This window comes from Danio rerio, chromosome 11 (assembly GCF_052040795.2).
Source record: "Danio rerio strain M-AB ecotype USA chromosome 11, GRCz13ab, whole genome shotgun sequence".
Taxonomy (NCBI): domain Eukaryota; kingdom Metazoa; phylum Chordata; class Actinopteri; order Cypriniformes; family Danionidae; genus Danio; species Danio rerio.
The window spans coordinates 21,064,441-21,089,896 of record NC_141031.1 but is presented as its reverse complement, the minus strand read 5'-3'; the positions used below and the strand labels follow the sequence as shown (position 1 = coordinate 21,089,896).

General features: G+C 36.0%; 1 protein-coding gene across 7 annotated transcripts in view; it reads left to right on the top strand.

Annotated features, from left to right (window-relative positions):
• Positions 1–391: 391 nt before the first annotated feature.
• zmynd8 (zinc finger, MYND-type containing 8) overlaps positions 392–25,456 on the top strand; it is a 43,942-nt gene continuing 18,877 nt past the window's right edge. The window contains exons 1-14 of one of the 7 annotated variants that reach the window (XM_087273552.1): positions 392–492; positions 587–917; positions 11,005–11,072; positions 12,753–12,904; positions 15,395–15,538; positions 17,159–17,272; positions 18,062–18,154; positions 18,237–18,324; positions 18,410–18,465; positions 18,545–18,622; positions 18,717–18,832; positions 21,453–21,940; positions 23,937–24,065; positions 24,546–24,701. In XM_087273552.1, the coding sequence (XP_087129678.1) occupies positions 892–917; positions 11,005–11,072; positions 12,753–12,904; positions 15,395–15,538; positions 17,159–17,272; positions 18,062–18,154; positions 18,237–18,324; positions 18,410–18,465; positions 18,545–18,622; positions 18,717–18,832; positions 21,453–21,940; positions 23,937–24,065; positions 24,546–24,701 (1,708 nt within the window). In that variant the 5' untranslated portion in view covers positions 392–492; positions 587–891. Of the gene's footprint in view, positions 493–586; positions 918–3,252; positions 3,403–8,229; positions 8,240–9,005; positions 11,073–12,752; positions 12,905–15,316; positions 15,539–17,158; positions 17,273–18,061; positions 18,155–18,236; positions 18,325–18,409; positions 18,466–18,544; positions 18,623–18,716; positions 18,833–21,452; positions 21,941–23,936; positions 24,066–24,545; positions 24,702–25,456 lie in introns of those variants that run through there. The other 6 variants (XM_087273548.1, XM_087273553.1, XM_087273549.1 and 3 more) reach the window with 6 other exon arrangements.

Below are 25,456 nucleotides of genomic sequence, written 5' to 3'. Positions count from 1 at the left end.
AAAGTGTATATTTGTTCAATATTTATCATTTAACTTCTTCATATTTGAACATTTTCACTGTTTGAGGGTTTCATTTAGAATTTCAAGGTCTAGTGCATGTATATTGTCACTGTTGTGGTAATTTAACAAATATTCGATGTTCTTTACTATAAGTAATGTTTTTATGGTGTTATTTCACTCAGTTTTAGTAGTAAAGATCAAGGCCTAGCTCCTTTTTCAGTCCCCAATCCTGCCAGAGCCTGTCTCTATACTGAACAAAAGACATTCACTCAGGAAACATGTCAGCCAATCACCCGCTCCCTTTCATTCGGTTGCTAAAAACTAGCCAATCGGTAAGCCTCTTTCATAATCAGAATGTTGGCTTGCCTGGCTTGGAGAAGCCGAGACTGCTGTGCATAGAGAGAGTGAGAGAGAGAGAGAGGGAGGTCTGTCCTCCATGTTTTAATAAGCATTGGCATTACTCAGTGTGTTTTAAGCCATGCATCCACAGAGGTAAGAGATCTTTCATTGCTTGTATGCTTTCTACACTACTTGCTAATGCTAATGGTTGAATTGTGTCATGCAGAAATACTGGCTTTTCTCACAGACAGGGGGGGCAAAAACCTGTCCCAACACCAAAAGAGAGAGGGAGTGAGAGAGAGATTTGGATCCTGGCAGACAGAAGCAACTCAGAAATCACACTCACTCTGTGTTTTAGTCTTCAGGATCGCATGGCTGACCTGTGCTAACACTCTGACCAAAATGGCCTCTTCTGGTGTCTCTCCTAGCTATGTTTCTGTAGAGCCGGAGAGGAGCACAGTCGTGTCACAGGCCAGACCTCTCAAAATGAAGGCCCTGAGGAGGAGCAGACGGTGCAGACTTTAAGAGGAAGAGCACATTTTGACTGGCAGAATGACCGAGCAGCAGATTTGGCTCAGGTTGTAGGTTAAGGAAAGACTTCAATAGCTGACATAATGGCTATATGGCCATTTTGCTCAGGATGCAGGCCTAATTTGCAAAAGCATACAACAAATTGCTTTTGCTGACTGAGTTATTGGGTTTGAAATAGAAGCGACTTTCTTTTTCTATAAAAATAGAGGGATTGAGATAGGGAATTAGGCTTGTGTTTGGGTTTCTGAGTTAAATACCGGTTTCTGTCTGTTTACTTAGGTTGTAAATATACTCAATACAGGACAGGCATTTCATCAAAACTTAGTTGTGGTATGAGTTGGCAGCCATTTCAGATAGACTTCCTTTTTCGGCTGTGCAACCGCAAAACAGTGTTTGTGTTGATGAATTTAATCGTTTCTTTATGCGGTTTGATTAATATTTTGTTTGGAGGGTTTATGTTTTTGAATGGAAAGCCATAGCAGGGGTCTGATCAGACGGTCAAGGCAGACTGGGGTCTAGTGTTTTTCCACATCAGATTGAGTTGTGTTTTGGTTTGTCTTCGAAATGCCTGCTTGTTGACTGCTTGTCTTTCAACATAATCAGGTTGGTGGGCTTTACCTGTTGGAATGACAGCTTATATCTGTGTGAGGTTGAATGTTTTAGAAACAGGGTTTAATTTTTGTCAGTTAATCTGATAAAAATGATTTTAAAAGAAATCATAAGTTCTATCCCATATCTATGGATAGGTTTTATCCATTTTAAGTCATGGTTATTCATAATACTAGATTCAATAAATAGGAAAATATAAATGTTTAAAATAATTTGCGCTTTTCATGAAACAATTATGTGCACATTATCCGGTGGTCTAAGGGGAAATATACAAGTGAAGTCAGAATTATTAGCCCCTCTTTGAATAGTTTTTTTTTGTTTATTTTTTTAAATACTCCCCAAATATTGTTGAACAGAACAAGGAAATTTCACAGTATGTCTGATAATAGTGTTTTCTAGAGAAAGTCTTAGAAATCTAGAATTAATGCAGATTTAAGGTCAGCATTATTAGCCCCTTTAAGCTATATATTTTTGATAGTCTACAGAACAAACCATTGTTTTACAATAACTTGCCTAATTACCCCAACCTACCTATTTAACCTAATTAACCCACATAAGCCTTTAAATGTCACTTTAAGCTGTAAAAATGTGTCTTGAAGAATATATTATCTAGTAAAATATTATTTAGTGTCATCATGGCATATAATAAAATAAATCAGTTATTACAAATTTTATAAAGAGAGTTAATAAAACTTGTTTAGAAGTGTGTGGAAAAAAACTAATAATTCTGGCTTTAACTGTATATATATATATATATATATATATATATATATATATATATATATATATATATATATATATATATATATAAAGTTTGTATGTTTTCTAAATAAAAACATCCATAAATCAAACAACAGCATGAACAATTAAATATAATTTTCATTAAACTGTTAAATATGTATATCTTTGAACAATGCAAATGCTATTTTAAATGTCATGTGGTCTAACCATGATTTTTTTACATAAAATAATATCCCACATTTTTCAATGACAAAATTTCCTGTTTTCATTTTTTGAAATTGTGGTGACACCACTACACCCAAACTATAGCATTTTATGCGAAACTAGTATGGTTTTCTTATCATACATATACATTTTAATGAGCTACATTTATTTGTTATGATTTCAGGCCAGTCCCACCCTGACTTTTTAACTTATAGAACAAATCTAAATTCATTTTATTATAGAAATCAAAAACATGCACCTTTATGTATACATTTTATTTAAAAGTATATTTGAATAAACCAATGGAGCCAGACACAACAATGCGCATCACTACCCCTAATACAGCATTACCATTCAAACAGAAATTATTTTTAGCTGGCGCATTAGCTCATTTTGGCAGCCGCCATCTGACAGTAAGTCAGTCATACCGAATGGCACAGCATAAGGAGTATTCCCAAGACCTGCAATTTACCACGACTCTGATTACAATTTCCAGCCTATTCTTTGTCTCTTGCTGTTTACAGGGCCCTTGCCACATTCCTGCGAGTCACTCATTTGTGAAATCCCCATACTTAAGCACAGGGATCTGATCAAAACGGTCACGGCAAACCATCTGACTTGTATGTCCAAACGTCTTGATTCTTGACAGTCGTTTTCATGGAGGAATCTGGGTATTTTCCCACTGAATGGCAATAGCAGCAGCCCTCCCTGCATTGCAGCAGTGTATCAGAGCAGAGAGAGGAGAGCCTGTGTGGCACACAGCAGCAGCCGCCCAATCACGCGCCTCCGTGTGGCTCTCAAACCAATCGGCAGCACACAGCTGAGGTTAAAGATTGACAATCGCTCTGAGAGCAGCAGGGAGAGCAAGGCCCTTCTGGAAAATTCTGCACCCATCTTTGTCTCATCCCTCACTGCCTTTATATCTGAAAACAAAAAACACACATTTAAAAGCTCAGCCTGAAGAACTGTAAAGAAAAGGTATGCTGTTATTATATATATATATGTCAGTTTTTACATGGAGAGCAATTCAATGCTGTGTGTCGTTGTTTTTATTGAGGAAGGAGGGTTGTGTGTTGACTGAGGTTATATGTGTGTTTGGGATTGCATTTAAACTGTTTTCAGCTGACTGCTTGCATTAAAGGAGATGTGGGTGGGAAATGGATGGCGCATGTAGGATGGACATGAGGAGGCCAAGATGGCAAACGCTCAAGCTCTACAGATGTTTGTTCATGCTGTCAGCTCATGCCCTCAACATCTGCATCTCTGAAGATTTGAGGTGCAGGACACAGCAGGATGCAGACCTAAATGCCAGTAACACTGTGATTTTTGTGTTTCCAACATCCATCTGGAGGTTTGCTGATGCAAAATTGAATTCATGAACGAGATATGGTGGGCGTATGTGATGATAACCGGGCATCAGGAAAGGAGCTTTTTTGTGTAGTCTTAAATTGAGGTTTAGAGGCACATCGCTCTGGTGTTTGTGCGCTGATTGCTTTTTCTGATAGATCATTCGGTTTTGCCAGTGAGAGGTAACCATCTTGGCGTTACCTTTGCCAGTGTTATAACTGAATTTTGTTACCTGCTGTGTTTTTTTAATGAAAAAAGCACATTTATATTTCTTGAAAGGAAATTGCTTTGAGTTTGTTATAGGCCTGATTATAATTGTGTCTTATATGATATACTATTAATAGAAAGGCTGGTTAACTAGTGTTATTTGGATGCTAGTATTAGTGTTTTTGCATTGTAAACAATAGCAAACTGCTTTAAAAACCTATACTATGATTATGATTTAATGTATATTGTAGTTTTGTTGGCATGAAGTAGTGTATTAAGGTCAACTGGTGATCTGGATGCTAGTATTAGTATTTTGTGCATTGTAAACAGTGGTAAACTGCTTTAAAAACCTATACCATAATCATGATTAAATGTATAATGTAGTTTTGTTGGCATGAATAAATGTATTAAGGTGAACTGGTGATGTGCTTTGATGATCGCTTCATCTTCAGAGACGTTGGCATTTTTTTTTAGCATATTTTGCTAGTTTGCCAGCAAATGGACACTGATAGAAGTGTTTCTGTTATAAAATCAAAACGTCTTGTCAAATAATAATGTAATTATTTTGTTAAATAAGTGCTTGTTTATTTTTACATGATGATGGACATTATTTTACCTATTTTTACCATTTTAAAACAACTTAAAGAGCCAATTAAAGGATCATTAAAAGAAACGATTTCCTTGCATTTAACTTGGTTTTTATGTAGATGTAATTTATTCAACATTTCCATTTCATTTGCACTGCATATTTTTACATAAACTAATAAACTTGAATGAATATCTGTCTGTCATTCATGGGGTAAATGAAATTTAGTTGATGCTGTTACATTGGAGAAACTCCAGTCAGTCACTTTTTTGGTGTGTGTTTACAATTATAGTAATCCGATGGCACTTAATTGCAAACAAATTCATCAGGAAATACCACAAAATCATCAAGTAAAATGTCCATTTCTACAAATTTTATTATTGTAATACTTTTTAATATGCAGTTTCTTCAATAAGATGATTGTAGGTGTGCATTTTGGATTCACATTAGCATTGGCCCCACAGAGATGAGAGTAAGCATATTGTGTTGACTTTGAGGGAGGCCTGTTGTGAATCTGACGTCAAAGGGCTTTTTAACTGTGAACCTCCTTCTGTTCTGTTGAAATTACACCTGAATTCAGTCAAACATGATATGAAGGGATTTGGTAAAATGGTGAAGTATAAGGTTAGGTTTATCATCAATTGAGCTTTATTATTGCTAAAAACTATCTTTGCTTAAAAACATTGTAATACAAAAAGAAAGTTAAACTAATGCTCTTTGCAAAATAATTATTTGTTTAAAATGAAACATTAATGATCTATGAATTCTACTATCAATCTGTTGTTTTTTTTGAATGAGTAATTGAGTCAATGGTATGTTTCTCAATTTCAAGACCGGTCTTGCCAGCTTACCTCGGACGAACGAACTCTGGAGACCACGAGAACAGAGAACGCGTCCTGTCAGAAATGAGATGCTGAGTTCTTCCTGATGGTCACATGACCTTCACCTGTTTTTAACAGCGAATTATTAAACATCACAGCATTCATACAACGATTTATAGTTTTTCTCCCTTGTCAGTATGTATAAAATGCACAAATAATTACAAATATACTTCACACAATACAAACAAAACAGATTTTAATATGAATTTCAGAAAATAAACACCCTTAATGTGTTTATGTCTTGTTAAGATTATCATTGTGAATGTTTACTTTCTCTGTCTCATTTAGGGAAACTCCTGAGATAAATATGTTATATCTCTGAAATTTAATATTAAGCAGGTATAAAATGCTGCGCTTCCCACCTGCATTTTCAGAATCAACCGCAATGCAACTTCTCGATCGAGTTTTGCGCTCAAGTCTGCATCGATACATCCTCGATATCAAGAACGCATCCAGGAACTTTCAAACGTCCTTCATTCTAGCGATCTTGAGTTTTGGAACTGGACTTGATGATATTACACAAGAACACGACGATGCAAGAACGCTAAAGAACGCATATTGAGAAACAGCCAATGACTCATTAACTGGAGACTCACTCTGTCCAAATCATTTGAATCAGTAATTTGTTACCTAGAGACTCTCTTGAGTAGAAACATTTAAATCAATAAATTGTTAGTGACTCACTCTGACTGGATTATCTGAATTAGTGAACTGTTAACTAGAGAATCACTATGACTGGATCATCTAAATCAGTGAAATATTAACTGGAGACTTGCTCTGACTGGATCAACTGTATCAGTGAACTATTAACTAGAGACTCACTTTCACTGGATCATCTGAATCAGCGAACTGCTAACTTGAGACTTGCTTTGACTGGATCATTTGAATCAGTGAACGAATAGGTGATTTTGTTAACTGGAGACTCACTTGAGTAATCAGTTAAATTGCTAAATCATTCACTAGAGACTCACTTTCACTTGATCATTTGAATCAGTGTACTGTTAACTTGAGATTTGATCAATGATCTTGTAGCTTAAGGGATGCAACGATTATAGATTTTGCTTGTGCGATTATCGTCTAAAAATAATCACGATTTCATGGTTATCACGATTATTATGCATTCATTGTTTTCAAATCACACTAGTTTAAACATAAATAATTTTACACTGTAAATAAATGACAGAACAATTAATCAATAAAAATAGGAATAAATAAAATAACTGCATTTGTCTAACGCAGGGCTTGAAATTTCCAACTTCAAAAATGTAGGAGCACCCACCAAAAATTAATAAGCACCACTGCAACTTGTATATTAACAGATTTATTTGAAAACAACATCAATCAGAACTAACAAACACCAGAAACAACTGTCTAATGCTGTGATGACTTATTGATATTTGTGGAATAATTCCAAAACTAATGTTTAATAATTATAAAACATTAATGATGACGAAGATGACAATAATACTAACAATAAACTCCATTTCTAATTATCATGCTGCCTTGAATGTACTTGAATGAGAGTTATCTGCTATAAAAAGTCCTACTGCTAGTTTATGGCGCAGTAGGTAGTGCTGTCGCCTCACAGCCAGAAGGTCGCTGGTTTGAGCCTCGGCTCAGTTGGCGTTTCTATGTGGAGTTTGCATGTTCTCCCTGCATTCGCATGGGTTTCCTTCAGGTACTCCGGTTTCCCCCACAGTCCAAAGACATGCGGTACAGGTGAATTGAGTAGGCTAAATTGTCCGTAGTGTATGAGTGTGTGTGTGTGTGGATGTTTCCCAGAGATGGGTTGCGGCCGGAAGAGCATCCGCTGTGTAAAAACTTGCTGGATAAGTTGGTGGTTCATTCAATAGACAAAAAAAAAAGAAGAAAAGTCTCACTTCTGCACTTCTTCAAAAGTTTTGGTTTGGGTTTGTGTCATTTTAAATGCTCAGTCTCGTTATGAGCTGATTTTCATTTCTCTGAGTTTGTGGAAAACAGCAGGCGAGTCAGCGGACCCATATAAGCGAGGCAGAGCAGGATTCTTGCGATGACCACTGACGCAATACTGTTTTCATCTGCTGCAGTTTCAGTTTAAACTTTGTAAAGGCGATGATGTGTACAGTGTTAAATTTTACATTTAGCGGACATTTGCACTGAACGTGCGGTGAATGCAATGCATCGAGATTCAGGCCATTAAACAGCTGATCCACTCTGAGTCTTTCAGCAGCACTCTCTCCAAAAAAATTCGGTTGAGCTTGGCTGGTGGTCATGTGCTGCTTCTTCCTCAGACTTCAGCCGTTTGCAGTTTCCCGCGGTCCCAAAAGCCCCCTGTCATCCCAACGAGGTGCGCTTGAAAAGCGTGAGCGCTGTGGAAAATAACGAACCTGCACGAGCTTGCCTTAGTTAATAGCCTTAGTCATAGTTAATCTAGTGTGTGTGGTTATTAGTCTCAGTGTACATACTAGCTCACAGTTTGCATAAATGTTTAGTTGCAGCAGTTTTGTTCCATGCAGAAACACGGTGTTGAGAAGCCTTTACGATGAATTAACCGTGACTAATTAAAGCTCAGTTAATAGTGAAACCGGTTAATCGTTGCATCCCTAAGCTTAACTGGAGACTGGCTCTGGTCAGGTCATTTGAATCAATGAATTTGAATCAGTTAATAAATCATTGACCAGAGACACTGACTGGACCATTTAAATCAGTGTACTGTTAAGTGGAGATTTTATCTGGATTTGATCAATGATTTGGAATGATCAATGATCACTGATCTTGACTAACTGGAGACTCTCTGATTTAATTTTTTGAATCAGTCAGTTGCTGAGTCAAGAAAAACTTCATCGGTCCAATTCACAAATGTATTGTTCAATGTGTTGGTCTGACTGGATCATCTAAGTCAGTGAACTCTGAACTGGAGACTTGTTCTGAAAAAATCATCTGAATCAAGGATTTTGTTAACTGGAGACTTGGTTGAGTAATCATTTAAATGAATAAATCATTGACTAGAAGCTGACTCTGTCTGGACCATTTGAATCAGTGTACTGTTAACTGGAGACTTACTTTGTCTGGATTTGATCTTGGTCAGGTCATTGGAGCCAATAAATCATAACATGGATGCTTGCTCTGTGCAAGTTATTGAAATAATTGAACTGTTAACTGGAGACTCGCTCTGATTTAATCTGTTGAATCAGTCAGTTGCTGACTTAAAAACAACTGCATTTGGTCCAATTCACATTTGTATTTTTCAGTGTGTTGGTCTGACTGGATCATCTGAATCAGCGAAATCTTAACTCGAGACTCGTTCTGACTAAATCATTTGAATCAGGGATTTTGTTAACTGAAGAGTTGTTTGATTATTTATTTAAATGATTAAATCATTCACTAGAGACTCACTCTGACTGGCTGGATCATTTGAACTGGAGACTCGCTCTGACTGGATCACTTGAATCAGTGTACTGCTAACTGGAGACTCTGGTCAAGTTATTTGAATGACTCATTACATGGATGCTTGCTCTGCAAATCATTTGAATAATTGAACTGTTAACTGGAGACTCGCTCTGGTTTAATCTTTGAATCAGTCAATTGCTGACTCAAGAACAACTGCATTTGGTCCAATTCACAAATGTACCGTTCAGTGTGTTGGTCTGATGGTATCATCTGAATCATTGAACAGGAGACTTATCCTGACTGGATATTTTAAAATAAACAAATTATTCACTAAAAATTCACTCTGACTGAATCATTACAATCAGTGAACTATAGTGACTGGAGATTAACTCTGACTGGATTTGGAGAATGATCTTGTAGCCTAACTGGAGCCTCACTCTGGTTAGATCATTTGAATCAATGAATCATTACATGGATGCTTGCTCTGTGCAAATGATTGAATAATTGAACTGTTACCTGGAGACTCGCTCTGACTAAATCATTTGAATCAGTGAACTTAAGCAACTGGGGCCTCATGTACGAAGACTTGTGTGAAATCATACTAAAACATTGCATACGCATAAAGCTGTAAATGTGCGTACGCAGTAAAAAATTCAGATGTATGAAACACTGCGTACGCAGAATCCCATGCATATTTTCTTTGTACATCCGAATGAATGTGAAACTGAGCGCACTTGCACGAACGCAAAACCCCTCCCTGCCTCCTCCCCCGTATGAATATGCTAATGACTCTACTTTGGCAAAACCCAACGAAAAAACAATGGCAAAAGCAAGCAAAAAGAGAAACTTTGTACAGAATGTGATTTGGAGGTGCTGATTTCGGGGGTAGATTGAAGAAAAACGGTGTTATTTTCAAGTTTGTCCTCCGGAATTAATAACAAAAGAAAAAAATTGAGTTGGAGAGTCTAGCTGATGCGGTTAACACAGTTGGGTCTGAACAACGCATTGAGTGGATTAAACAAAAAAATAGTGTGATGTAAAGGTGTAAAATATTGTAGTGTCCTCAACAGTGTGAGTGGCGTAGCTCATAAAACGCATGGCAACATGTTTTGACATGTTCGAGCATGAACTCGGTTCGAATCCAGCGTCTGATGAGCTAATTCTTCTTTCCCCCCCCCCCACTACATATCAGATTTTGGCTACTCTTCATCACGAGGAAGACAAGTAGGAATCATTAATAAGTGTGGGCATCATATATTATTTGCACATTTATTGAATGGAAATGTTTCTAATTCATGTATACAAATTCGTCTTTAGATGGCACCTTTATAGCAATGTGCGTCCAGTCGATTGCTCCAATTACATTGGAAAAACCGACGACCGCTGCAAATTTCGCTTTAATGTTTGGCTGGTCAACTGCATAGTATGGAAACCTTATATACCTGCTAGACATGCGGATGAACCTGTGCCGTACAGCTGCCATTACACGGCTTAAAGATACTTTGTAGTGTGCAATTTAACACAACTGCCTCTAGGAATTGCCAAAGGAAATATAACAAACACACACAGGAAATGTGCGTCCGCCAGGACCAACACACATTCTCACGTTCATTTCATCGTTAGTAAATCCAAACTTGAGCGTGAAATCTGTCGTACGCAAAGTTTTTGTGCGTACGCAGCGTTGATACATAAGGCCCCTGGTGACTTGCTGCGACTGGATTTGATCAATGGTCTTGTAGCCTAACTGGAGACTCACTCTGGTCAGGTCACTTGAGTCAATTAATCATTACATGGACGCTTGCTCTGCACAAATCATTAAATAATTGAACTGTTAACTCGAGACTCGCTCTGATTTAATCTTTTGAATCAGTCAGTTGCTGACTCTAGAACAACTGCATTTGGTCCTGTTCACAAATGTATCATACTTATTAGGGACACCAAATAATTTTACCACACCAAATATTTATTAATAATAATTTTACCATGCCAATAATTTTACCAATCCAAATCATTTTATTTTACACATAAATGTGGAAAAATTAATTCAAGCTGATTTCAAATTTTAGTAAAATGTTTTCTTTTACAAAAAAAATGGACTCAAAATAGGTACCACTGGCACAATAGCAATTTACAATACGTGGAAAGCAGACAGTTAAATATCCTTATTCTTTTGTTTGTTTGTTTTATCAGCTTGGCTGGAGGAGAGGGAAAGGAGTCAGAAGCAACTGAAGGGATGGAAATCGCAACACGATCAAAAGGTGAGAACTGTCTTTGATATGATAACCACCGGCGATGTGGTGGCACAGTAGGTAGTGCTGTCGCCTCACAGAAAGAAGGTTGCTGGTTCGAGCCTCGGCTGGGTCAGTTGACGTTTCTGTGTGGAGTTTGCATGTTCTCTCCGCGTTCGCGTGGGTTTCCTCCGGGTGCTCCGGTTTCCCCCACAGTCCAAAGACATGTAGTACAGGTGAATTGGGTTGGCTAAATTGTCTGTAGTGTTTCCCAGAGATGGGTTGCAGCTGGAAGGGCTTCCGCTGTGTAAAACATATGCTGGATAAGTTGGCGGTTCATTCCGCTGTGGTGACTCCAGATTAATAAAGGGATTAAGCTGAAAAGAAAATGAATGAATGATAACCACTATCGGGCTCTGCTTTAGCGATCTAGGTGCAAAGTCTAAAGCAAAAACATTAGCTGTGTGTCCGAATCCACTTTTGCTATTTTAAGGACATAAAAAAACACTTTGTGCACTGGTGTCTAGACTAACAGGGTTGTGCTTATTCTCTTAATGAGTTAAGGTTGTGTTTTGATCATCTCCCATTTTCTCTAAGAGTCAGTTGTGTTGGCCATGGCGCATTTGCTATTTATATGGCGGACTTTGTAAGGGGATAAACTGAATGCTTCACTAGCCAGAAAAGAGTTAAACACCATCCGCGTCAGGATAAACGAGCCTCCTTCATTCAGTCTTTTTACTTTCTCTTTACTTTACTTTACTTTTACTTTCATGGATACTTTTACATCCATTAGTCTACATTTTTAATTTTGTATGTTAAGCACAAAGATTTGTTCCAAAACTATTTCTAAATTCAGTTTTAATTTCCAGCAAAATAATAAATGAACAATAATAACGAGGTTTATTCAAACACACGTCTTATTCTTATCCACCATATGGTGATGCATATGTCTCCAAACCTGACAAGTGGACAGTCTAAATTTGTTTTTATTAATACAAATAAAAAATAGGCGTATAATAAATAATACTGCTAATGATAATAACATTATAAAAAAGCAATTTGTCATGAATAAACTGAAAAAAGCCCCCAGACCTGGGATGAAGAAGGCATGGAAGGCGTGTTTTTTATATTTATGTAGAAAATAATAATAATAATAATAATAATTTTATTACATTTTAATCTTTAATTTTTTTCCATATGTAAAGAAGTTTGTGTATTGCTGTCCATCCTGTGTGGTGTGTATTAAACAATGTGTAAGTGTTTGGACCTGCATAGGCGCATAGCTAACGCGCTGGACTTTAGACCAGCTTTTAGTTGGTCAATTGCACAGTCTATTTCAGTTCCTTAAAATAGCAACTCGCCATAAAGTGCAAATGGTTTTACTATTTAAACAACGTGGCACAAAGTGTTAAAACATCTTGTGCCTTATTGCGCCAGGAGTATGATAGGGCTAATTGTTTTTTTTTTATATATTCAAGTATGAAAAGTGTACAGAAGCATTACTTGAACAGGTCATTTTCCATATTTGTTCAGGTTTCATGGTCAGACTTTATTCAGCAATTCTTTCATTCTTATTTTCAAAATTTATGGAGTATGCATTTAAGAACACACAATTTTAGTATTTCTGCTTATTATTGTTATTTACAGCAGATAAAATCTGCAGCTTTTTTTCTTATTTTATGTCTGTAATTTACAATGTTTGCTTTGCAGTTTCTGATCAAGGGTCAACAGAAAGGACAGTACCGAAGCGCAAGGTCTCCAGCCCTCCTCACTCCTCAAACGGACACTCTCCATCTGAATCCTCTCCCAGTCCTGTCAAAAAGAAGAAGAAACCAGGAGCCGTCAACAGCAGTAAAGACCAGGTGCAGCTTTTGCTCCTTTCACAAGCCCCTGTTCAGTCCCGCATTTGCTCATTCACTAATTTCAGTGTCTGTCTGTTTTCACTTTTGTCTGTTGTGTGGCTTCTTCATGGTGATACAGTGCAAGTATTCATCATCATTACCTTTATCCTATAGATGTACTTTAGTTTTTTATTCTGTTTTAGCTGGAAATAGTTTACACCTATTTGTCAAACTGAATTTTAGGACCCCACTAAATAAGAAACATCTTAGAAATGGTGAATTCTGAACAATAATGATCAGAATTTATTGTGCCTAGCGTAATATATGTAAGCTAGCCAGATAAAATGGATGATGTTTGACCACTTTAAAGGTATAATTCTCCCCAAAATGAAAATTCTACCATTATTTACTCACCATTTCCTTTTATTTAACCTGATTGAGTTTTTTGAACACAACAGAAGATATTTTGAAGAATGTTGAAGACTGGTAGCCACTGAATTCCATTTTCAAAATATCTACTTTTGTGTTTAAAAGCATAAATAAACTCCTTATAGTTTATATACACTTGGTGGTGAGTAAAGGTGCTTCTCAAATCGCATACTTATGCACTATGCTACGCCATTTTGTAGTATAAATAGTGCAAGTAGTGCGCTCACACTGAAACCTCTAAAAATGAAAAGTGCACTTTAAATACCCGCACTTATTCAGCTCTTAAAATAAAGTGTGTAATGATGGACACTTCACGAACTCATCGACCGCAGCTTTGTTCACGTAGCGGAAGGGGCGGAGCTATCAAGTGCACATGTTGGATTACTTTATTTATTTTGGATTGTGGAAGCAAAATTATCCTACGAGAGTGACTATAGTGTCCTCTGAGGGTGAATGCGGTTATACTCATGGCAGGTATTATTTGGTTCTTTGATAATTTATTTCACTAATTTGGCAACCGTCAAACATCATCTGGGAAATGGTTTGAATTTTCGCTTGGTAAAAATCCTTTAGTGCTCCATTTGGGATGACACTACATTTATATACTATGCTGCTGAGTGTGTAAGTGCATAAGTGCATAGTGTGCCATATGAGACGCAGCTTAAATAATAAGTACCTTTTCATTTTTGGGTGAACTATCCCTTTGAGATGTCTGCCCACTAGTGTAAATAATAACAAGGTCTCTGTTGTAAATTATCAAATTAATAATGTCTTCCTATTTAAACCCTCATGTTTATATTATTTAAAGAAATGCTATTATAAAGATATAAATATTTATATTGAATAATTTCTATAAAAGTGACTCTATAAAAGTGAATTGTGCATAGGGAGCAAAATTTTATATAAAAATAAATAAATATTAAAACAATTGTAGCTCAATTTCATTGTTGCTAAATTTTGAATACATTTATAAACAAAAATTTTAGACCTGTGTGGCCATTGCATCACCTACAGCAGTGTTTCTCAACCACATTCCTGGAGGACCATCAACACTGCTTGTTTTGGATGTCTCCATTGTCTGTCACACCTATTACAGGTCTTTCAGTCTCTGCTAATGAGCTGATGATCTCAATCAGGTGTGTTTGGTTGTTGGAGTTGTGGTCCTCTGTCATTTTTTTCTTCATTTTTTGTTGTCGTTAAAGAGACTGTTCACCCCAAAATGAAAATCCTGTCATCATTTAGTCACTTTCCACTTGTCACAAACATGATTAAATTTCTTTCTTTTATTGTTCTCAGTTTCTTTCTTGGAAGATATTGGAAATTGATAACTGTTGACATTCATAGTATTTGTTTTTCCTGCTGTAGATGTCAATGGCTACCGGTTTTCAACATTCTTCAAACTATCTTCTATGTTCAACAGAACAAAAAAAAGGAGAAAAAAACTCAAACTGACTAAATGATGACAGAATTATCATTTTTGGGTGTACCGTCCCTTTAAGGATCCGACACCATGAGCATTTTCTACTGATAAAACCTCTATGGCTGATTGCCAACAGTTTTTCCCCGTGTGATCCAAACACTAAATATTTCACTCTCCATAAAAGTGTCATCTTTTGACAGAGCCATTAATTTTCACCAACAGCCTCAGGTCTGCTCCCTTAGCTTTATGAGACCGATAATAAGCCCAACCAAACAAATGTAAGGCAGGTGGCTGCCATGCAAGCTAAGCAGAAAAGTGCATCCAGAGACCCAATATGATTCATGTCGATGCAGCTGCAATGAATTATCACACCTGATCTTGTTTCCCCCTCTAACGAAGATGCATTTACCTTTCATATTGCAGAGCGAAATGCCATTAATTCAGTGCTCATTTGTCTACATTTGCCCTCTTCTGTTTTTCCACACCCTGATCGATCACCTTGGTGCCTGTTTTGTATTGTCTTGTAACCTATAATAGCAATGTTTTGAAACCCCGACCCTCTGTTTCTCTCGCCCGCATTCCAGTCAGAACTAAGACATGGTCCCTTTTACTATGTGAAGCAGCCCGCACTCACCACAGACCCTGTTGATGTTGTACCGCAGGACGGGCGGAATGACTTCTACTGCTGGGTGTGCCACCGCGAGGGCCAGGTGCTCTGCTGTGAGCTCTGCCCGCGCGTCTACCACGCCAAGTGCCTCAAACTGGCTGCAGAGCCTGAAGGAGACTGGTTCTGCCCTGAATGTGAGGTACTGCCTCACTTTGTGCTTGAACAGCGCATCATCACTCTGCAGATTGTTAAATTATTCTGCAGTATTTTAACACTCCTTAAATAAAGGTTTTAAATTAACGTTTTTGCTGTGATATCCTAGAAGACTCTACTGCTATATGGGTTCCTCAAAAAATCAATTGTTTAAAGCAATCTGAAGAAACTTTTTCCTCTATTAAGAATCTTTTATGGAATCTAAATGTTTATGGATGTTAAAGGCCCCATACAGAATCGCCAAATCTAAGTTCAACTAATTAATAGTACCCTTATTTTTTACATTTTTAAAGTTATTTCATATTAATACCATATAATAAAAGCAATAAATGTATATATACAGTGTATATGTATATTGTAAAAAAATCCTGGGTTCCACACAATTTCTTTACATAGCAAAAGTTAACATCATTGTTTTTGATCTCACAAGGAAACCTAAATATTTTTCAGTTTTATCAGTTTAGTGGAGTTCACTCATTTGATGTACGATTTTTAAAAGGAGGCATGGCATCCAAGCCCATCCCTAAACCCAGCCATCATTGGGGGATTTGCAAATCTTACTAAAACTAGCCACTAAATCAACAAGTTATGAATTACTGTTAGATAACGTTGTTTTTACCAATTTAAGTGGATTGAACATACAAAAATTAAGTTGTACCAAAAACTCAAGAAGTGTGTTGATTCAGCTCATTTTAAATATGTAGTTTAAACAAGCAGCAATAAATACAGAATTGTTAAGTGTTAATATTCCAATTTTTATACAAAAACAGGAACAGTATCAGTTTGGATACCCAGTTTGCATAATTGAACATATAACATTTCAGAAATCTTGAAATAAAAATAAATAAAAAATGAAACAATTCCAAATAATCTTCCATGGAAGTAGTTATATCTGTTAGTTAATTCATCCCTTTTTTAATGTTTAGAATTTTTGAGTTTTTTTTGTACTAAAATGTCTTATTTTATGTCCTATATTAGGTTTTCGAAATGGTGTAGATAATAAAATGCTTCTGAAATTGATTTTCCAGCCTTTTTGACCTTAATGTTAAATGTTAATGTTAAAGAGATCACCCCTCCAAAAAACGACTCACTATTGATTAACTGTCAAGTAACTTTTTTCTGTTGAACACAAAAGATGACGAATTTTGAAGAATGTAGTGAACTGATAAACATTGACTTTCATAAAACAAGTATGACAGTCAGTGAAAACCCGTTTTAAACATTTTTAAAAATATCTTCTATTGTGTTTAACAAAAAAATAAACTCAAAGAGCTTTGTGACAATGTATGCAAATTAACTCTTATGCAGTATGATTGATTGCGTATTATTTTTGCATGGGAAATGAATCATGCCCTTACTAAATAGTAAAATACTAAACATAAATAGAAGTCTAAAAGTTAGCAGTAATTAAATGCGCCTGCCTAATATCTGTATGTTTTTATAACTCCTTTTAAAAGATCTACACTTTTAAGCATCGCTATCCACACATCTGAATAAATAATAAATATGTGACTATAAAGTAAAGATAAAAGTGTCTCCTTAATGAATAAATGCCAAATATTTCCACTGAAATGAATCTTAATGCATCTCTCTTGTTTTTTGGCAGAAAATAACAGTTGCGGAGTGCATAGAGACTCAAAGTAAAGCTATGACGATGCTCACACTGGACCAGCTGTCGTTCCTGCTGAAGTTTGCTCTCCAGAAGATGAAGCAGCCTGGTGTAAGAGTCAACCATTCCATCATTCTTCTTACTTTAGCTGATAGATTTTTCAGGCTACACTAGACACTCAGAATAAAAACAAAGCAATTGTTTAAAAAAAAAATCCCAAAATTATACCAATGGCAAATTCAGACTTAAGGTTACTTTTATTGAACTAGTAAGATTTTTTTGACCAGAAGTGACACAGGCTTCCCCCAAACAATATTAAGACGATGTACAAGAGGCATAATTGTGGGGGGAAAATGTTTTGATTGTGAAATTTATTTGCTTTTAAGATTAGGAAATAGAATTTTTTTCATAATGTTATAATAATCATATATAAATATTAAACAGTTTCAAGTACAAAAATAACTTATAAAAGATAAATAATATTTATAATTAGAAGAAAAATTATAAAAATTATAATATTAATTTTAATTATAATGTTTATAAAATTCAAATAAAATTATAAAGTAGAAGATAAATAATCAAAGATAAATAAAAGCTTAAAGTAAATGAATAAACAAACAAACAAATACACAAATACATTAAAAATAAATAAATAAATAAATGGATTAAAATAAAAATAAATAAATGTATTAAAATAAATGAATGAATTCAAATAAATAAATTTAAAAAATTTAAATCTCGCCTGACATGTGGCTTCTATTCACTTTTACTATAAGGAAAAGAACAGCTTTGGCATTCTGCTCAACATCTTTTTTTCCCGGATTATTGAAAGACAAGTAAATGATTTGAGACTATGGGCGAGCAATTACCTTAAAAAATAGAATATCTTTCTTTTTTCAGACGGAGCCATTTCAGAAGCCGGTGTCGTTAGAACAGCATCCAGACTATGCAGAGTATATATTCCACGCCATGGATATCTGCACTTTAGAAAAGGTGAAAAATTATCCTACAAAACCATTTAAATGCTTTTTATGAATGTGTTTCATTATCATGTTCAATTTTTGCTTTCATTCAGAATATTAAAAAGAAAATGTACGGCTCCACTGAGGCTTTTCTGGCTGATGTGAAGTGGATTTTGCACAACTGTATCATTTATAACGGAGGTTGGTTAGCATTAAAGTCAGATTTGTTTCTGGTGAGAGTTTGTTTTCTTAAGGCTATATCTGTTTTCTTCTGTTTTTCTCTTAGGGAACCATAAGCTTACAGCAACGGCTAAGGTTATTGTAAAAATCTGCGAACATGAAGTATGTATGGTAAATTCTGAGGCAAAATATAACCAAAGTTTGATCAGTTTCATTGTTTTAAACCTCAGTTATCTTTCAGATGAATGAGATCGAGGTCTGTCCCGAGTGTTATCTCTCTGCCTGCCAGAAAAGGGACAACTGGTTTTGTGAACCGTGTGTGAGTGTCTTGCACTAGAACAAATGAATTTCCGGCTCCTCTTGGTCAGCAGTGTGAGTTAATCGTCTGTTTGTGAAATGTTTGTGTGCTTCAGAGTAACCCTCATCCTCTGGTTTGGGCCAAGCTGAAGGGATTCCCGTTCTGGCCTGCCAAAGCTCTTCGTGACAAAGACGGACAAGTGGACGCACGTTTTTTTGGGCAGCATGACAGGTGAACAAATGTTGATTCATTGAATTACATTTTTAAATAAAGACTAAATTTATACTTTTGTGCTGGATAAATTGGCATTTCATTCTGCTGAGTGGACCCCTGATAAATAAGCCGAAAAGAAAATGAATAAATGAATGAAATTATTAATTCGGGACAATGTAGTTTCTGTTGAGTTTTGTTCTACATATTATTGTTTGTTTATTTACACACTTTTTACATTTGTTTTAATATAATGTTTGTTCATTTGATCTTTTTGTATGTATTTGTTTTAATAAATGTTTTTTCTTTGTTTATTTATATTATGTTTAAATATTTATAAAAGATATATTATTTTTATTTATTTATTATTTTAAATCTTATCTTTCAATAAACTTACAGGTTATTTATTTACTAGAATTAAGTCTAAAGCTGTTATTGTTAGCTAAAAGCAACTAAAATTCAGCTAAAAACATTTTCTGAAAATAAATAAAGTTTATTATAAAGTAACTTTATTTCAGCTACTTTCCAATAAATATTTTACATTTTTATTAAGTTTAACTTGATGTACTTAAGTAATTAAAACTAAACCTTTGCTTTTAAAACAAATCAAAAACAAAAAACTATAAATCACTATAATAAAACCAAAACATTATGAACTAAAAATATTTATTAAAAACTAAATAAAACTATTAATAACAATTATTAGTCTAAATCAAATAATATTGCCAGTGGTGTATTGGTTAGTGTGTCGACACATGCACTCATGCACTCACGATGACCCAAGTTTGATTCCCACCTCGCGGTGCTATGCCAATCCTTCCCTTCTCTTTGCTCCCTATGCTTTCCTGTCAATACTCTATACTGTCATATACAACAAAGGTAAAAACCATGAAAAAAATAATTATAATTAATATTTAATTGGAGGCATGGTAGTTCAGTGGCTAGCACTGTTGCCTCACAGCAAGAAGGTTGCTGGTTCGAGTCCTGGCTGGACCAGTTGGCATTTCTGTGTGGAGTTTGCATGTTCTCCCTGTGTTGATGTGGGTTTCCTCAGGGTGCTCCGATTTTCCCCAAAGTCCAAAGACATGCGGCATAGGTGAATCAATTAAACTAAATTTGCCATAGTGTATGTGTGTGTATAGATATTTCCAGTACTGGGATAAGATAAGCCCTCTCAACAGTTAAACAGCGCATCTATCGCAGGAGAATGAGAGATAAATGATCTACTTTCACTTTCGCTCTCGTGGATAGGGAAACCTTTACGCACAGACATCAATTTGCCTATCAATAATTAATTTCGTTTGTTAAGCGCAAAGATTTGTTTCAAAACTATTTCTGAATTCAGTTCTAATTTGCAGCAAACGAATAAATGAACAATAATAACAAAGTGTGTTCAAAAACCTGAGTTATATCCTAAAACGCATGCTACAGCCCATAATGGTCTAAAACCTGCAGGTGGGCAAATCTAAGCTTGTTTTTAGTAAAACAAATATAAATATGGATTTAATAAATAATACTGCTAATAATAATAACATTATACAAAAGCAAATCCCTTCGGAGATGAAGAAGGCATAAAAGCAGTGGTTTTTCATATTTATGTAGGCAAGAAAATAATATGTTTTGTAATAATTTAATTCTTTATATTTATATTCTATATATATTCTTATTATATCCTTTATATATCCTTAATATTATTTTTTTTTCATATGTAAAGATATTTGCATATTGCTCTACATCTTGTGTGTATTAAGCAGTGTGTAAGCGAGGCGCAACTCTGTGCTGGAGTTTAGACCGGGTTTGTTTTGGTCTGTTGAAAAATCTATTATAGTTTCTCAAAATAGCAACACGCCAGCAATGCGCCTCAGAATGCCTTCCTTTTTAGACCAGAACGCCTATGAGCGTGCATATAAGCACAAATGCATTTGCTATTTAAACAGTGTGGCGCAACGTCTCAAAACGACTCTTGCGCCAAGCTGAAACTAGCAAAAAACTATTGGATCACTCTATGCGCCACATCCGCTTGTTAAGAGGTGACGTGTTTGTGGCGGATGTAATACTGTTTCCGGGTCCAAGCTGCCATTCATTTGAGTGGAGAAATCATTCGTTTATGATCATGTTTTATTCCTATCACACATTAAAGTTAATTTTACATGAAGTCATAGTGTACACAACAATCTGTGGGCTTGCTGCATAACAAATACCAAAAATTTTAAATTTATAAAAAATCACTTTCTGGCCATCGGATATTAGGCATGGATATATACTGCCATAGTGATTTTCGAAAGCCTTAAATCGCTTTGTAAACGTTTATTATTGCCATTTCATAAGTCTCCCCATTCAGTTTAATAGAGCGCTTGGACCCAGAAGCCGCTTCGCGTGATGTCACACTTAACAAGCGGATTGCGCCGGGTGTATAATAGGGCCCTTAGTCTGTAGCCTTATTTTCACCCAAAATAACTTCACTGAGTTTCTTTGCACACAGATGTGACCAATAAAATATATCAGTAATCATCAATTTGTTAAGTAGTTGTTTCAGCCATTGATTGTTGTTGGCTAAGACTAAAATCCTGCTGCATTTCAATGTAGAAGAAGCAAAAATATGTTTTATTTCATTCTACCCATGTACTGTTTTAAAAAACAGGGCCTGGGTTCCTATTAACAACTGCTACCTCATGTCCAAAGAGATCCCGTTCTCTGTGAAGAAGACCAAGAGCATCTTCAACAGTGCCATGCAAGAGATGGAGGTGTACGTAGAAAACATTCGCAAAAAATTTGGAGTCTTTAATTATGCACCATTTCGCACGCCCTACACGCCAGACAACCAGTTCCAGATGCTCCTGGACCCAGCGAACCCCAGTGCAGGCTCCGTCAAACCTGAAAAACAGGAAAAGATCAAGTTCAACTTTGATGTAACTGCATCACCGAAGCTGCTTGTGGGAAAAAGCATGGTGTCCAGTGGGAGTGGGACAGGAAGACGAATCTCGATGACAGACATGCCGCGTTCACCTATGAGTACAAACTCTTCAGCGCATACTGGATCTGATGGAGAACAGGAGACGGCGGAGAAAGGCCATGCTAAAGCGGCTCTGCCCCATTACAGCACTGGGGAAGAGTCTCAGGATTGCACTGGTACATACAGCTTTAAAATGTCCTAAAACATACACTGAACATCTAAATTAGAGAGTGGGCATTAAATCCAGGGAGCACCTTTATGTCAAATCTTGATATCCACAAATTGATGCCCTATTTAACCACTAATAAAAGAACACAAAATGTATTATAATATAAGAACGGCTTTATTCATCTGAAAGTTTTTATTTCAAAATTACACTAAATTTTGTATCCCTACAATGCACGTAAACTACCTTGATGTCAAAAATACATCAGTTTGAGATTTAAAATTGGTGCAAAACATATATCGAAACTGGATTAGAGGACTGTCCTGGAGTTCATTTTTTAACAAGTTTTTGACCTCAGTGTTAAATGTCAAACTGATGTCGTTTTGACATCAAGGTAGGCAAGTTTCTTTAGCTTGTTTTTATTTATGTCGTTTTGCTGGGGATTTTTTCTGGAAATAATTCAATCTTTGTCAACAATTGTACGTCAATTTTGCAGAAACAAACAAACAAACAAATTCATCTTTAGAATGCCCTGTTAGAAAGTCCCTAAGAATTAAGCTTTGAGACCAAAAATATCCATTATTGGATTTGTGTTTTTAGAATTATCACAGTTTAGTGACAGAGTTTAGTAATATCACATAAACTAGAAAGTTGTTTTTCAGCATGAGCTTAACCGTAAAAACAAATTGCTGTTGCTTTTTAGTTTTGCTAATGGAAATAATTCTAAACAAAGGCACAGCATCTGATAGTGTCACAGTTGTGTTTTGTTCCTGATATCATGTTTATGAATGAATCATTTGAATTGGTTATGCAGTGTTTCATCTTGAAGGGTTTATCAAAAAATCTTAATTACGTTATTAATTATTACCATCATACCGTTCCAACCCCCTAAGACTTTTATTCATCTTCAGAACACAATTTGAGTTATTCTAGATGAAATCCGAGAGCACCCTTATCCTTTTTAGACAGGAATGGTCCAGAGATGTTTGAGTTCAGAAAAGGAGCCAAAATCAATGTCAAAACATTCCATGTGACTTCAGTGGATCAACTGTAGTCATACTGAGCTACAAAGCTCCAAGAACACTGTTATGTGCCAAAAAACACTTTGTTTGCCAATGTCTTCCGTATCAAATCAGGGTGCATGGTAACAATGATCAATACGATGCTTACTGTGTTGCCCTGCTGACTCTAATGGCACTACATCGTATTGGCCATAGTAAACATGCATGCTCATGACCTGATGCAGGAGAAAAGATATAGGCGAACACAGTCACATTAACAGTGCACAAAAGTGTTTTTGGAGTTTCATATGATTATAGCTGAAGCACTGAACCACATGGAATGTTTTGACAATGTTTTCGTTTTCTTTTTTTGTACTTTTTTTGTTTCTCTTTTTATGTACTTTATTCCCTGTGCAAATAATCATGGGGGTCATCAGTTTTACCCAGTTGTACCCTTCATTTTCTTTTTGATTCCATTCCGAAATATCTTTCAGAGGGTTATATATCCTACTTTACATGCACCGCATTAGTTCATGTGCACTTGGAATTTACTATGCACAGTGAATGCAAGTCTCTGTTGTAATATCACAGTCACATTACATTGTGGGACATTTAGGTGATAGACTCTACATATGAAGCAGAATTGATCCCTTGGCTAAAATCGAGGGTTGAGAGTCTCTCCATGTGAACATCCCTAGTCTACTTGATGATGTGGAATGCTTTTTAAAACAGCAGCAGAGATTCCCTTAAGGGGAAGTGCCTAGGGAAGTTTGCATGTGAAAGCATGTCTAAAAGTGAAGTGAAATGCAGCCTTCATATTATCCATAACAGGCCTAAACCAGCCAAAGTACAAGGACAAAAAAACACTGAAATCATCATCAAAACAGTATTGCACACCCCTATCTGCCACTTATTTTTATGCACAACTTAAGTTTTAGACTTCAATGGAATAATGGTTTTTAAATAGTGAAATGTATTATTAAAAGTGAATTTCTGCTCTTTCAGCATCACCTGCTTCTTCTAGAGCAGGAAGCACTTTAGAGAGTCCTAAACCATTTCACTCGCCTGCTCCCAACACCCCTGTTAAACAAGAGAAAACCCCAACCACCGGCAGCATACTCAACCTCAACCTTGGTAAGCTTCGTTCTGTTGATCAATCTGTAATCTAATTATAGCCTGTTTTATTTTCTACTCTACAGTACAGAGGTGTGGGGTCCTTGATGATTCATAAGTCAACAGCTGCTCAAGAAAAAAATATCCATATTGTTAAATATTCTTCAGAATATCTTGTTTTGTGTTCAACAGGAAAAAGAAATTCATAAGTTAATGGAGAGAAAATGTTTGTTTTAGTGAACTATCAACTATTAATTTATTAGATCTATGTTTAATATATTGTAGATTTTTTTAAAAGAAATCTTACCCCTTACCACAAACTGTTAAATATTGTTTATTTGTTAAATGATTTTTACAAAATGACATTCCTTAAGAAGCCTTTTTGAATAATGTTGGATCTAATAAGAGCTGTACCTGAAGAATGGATCTAATGAATTAAAAACTCATCTAAAATTAATGTGTTTGAATGTGCTCATAACAGAGCCTTGTGATCTCTCTCAGATCGTAGTAAGGCGGAGATGGACTTGAAGGAGCTGAGTGAAAGTGTCCAGCAGCAGCAGGGGGCTCAGCCCTCCCTCACCTCCCCAAAGAGACAGATCAGAAGCCGCTTCCAGCTCAACCTGGACAAAACCATAGAGAGCTGCAAAGCACAGCTCGGTGAGTTCAGATCAAATCTTTTAAAGCTGTGTCATTAAAAACACATCAGCCTTTTCCACATTGAGAAAGGGCATAATATTGCAGTGCAACAGCTTTCAGCGTTTACTTGGTATTGGTGCCATTGACCTTTCATGTAATGTGTAATATAGCTGTTTGTGAATCTAAAAGTTTGTAAGGTATTAAAGATCAAGATCAACATTTGTCTCTAAAATTACAGGAGACCGGGGGTGAGGGGGCTTAGGGAGGTCTGAATAACTGGGTTAAAAGCTGTGTTGTGGTGTTAGTAAGTGTAATATGGACCAGATTTCGGTCGGCCGCTGCGATCGGATACTTTACCAAAGTTAGCGACCCGGGCGAGGGTGCTATAGACTGTACCAAAAAGCTGAGTTCCAGGGGCGGGGTGAAGTTATGGGTATTTTCTGGGAGAAATAACAAAACAGGAGGGTAGATGGGTTTGAAATACGGGAGCCCCCATGAAAAACAGGAGTGTTGGCAGGTATGCCATATGGGTGATCTGACCAATCAGAGCACAGTAGCATCACTAAAAGGCAGGGTATAGAAAGACTGGATGCTTTAACAAACCATTTCAGACATTGTCATAAAAGAGACTGAAAAGCCAGTGTGTTTTTACCCAATGATGGTTATAAACACATTGTTTGAGAGACTAAAACAAATTAGCAATCTTTAAAACAACTGTTAATGATTTTTGTAAATCACACCGTATTTAACTATAATAGTAACTATATCAAACTATA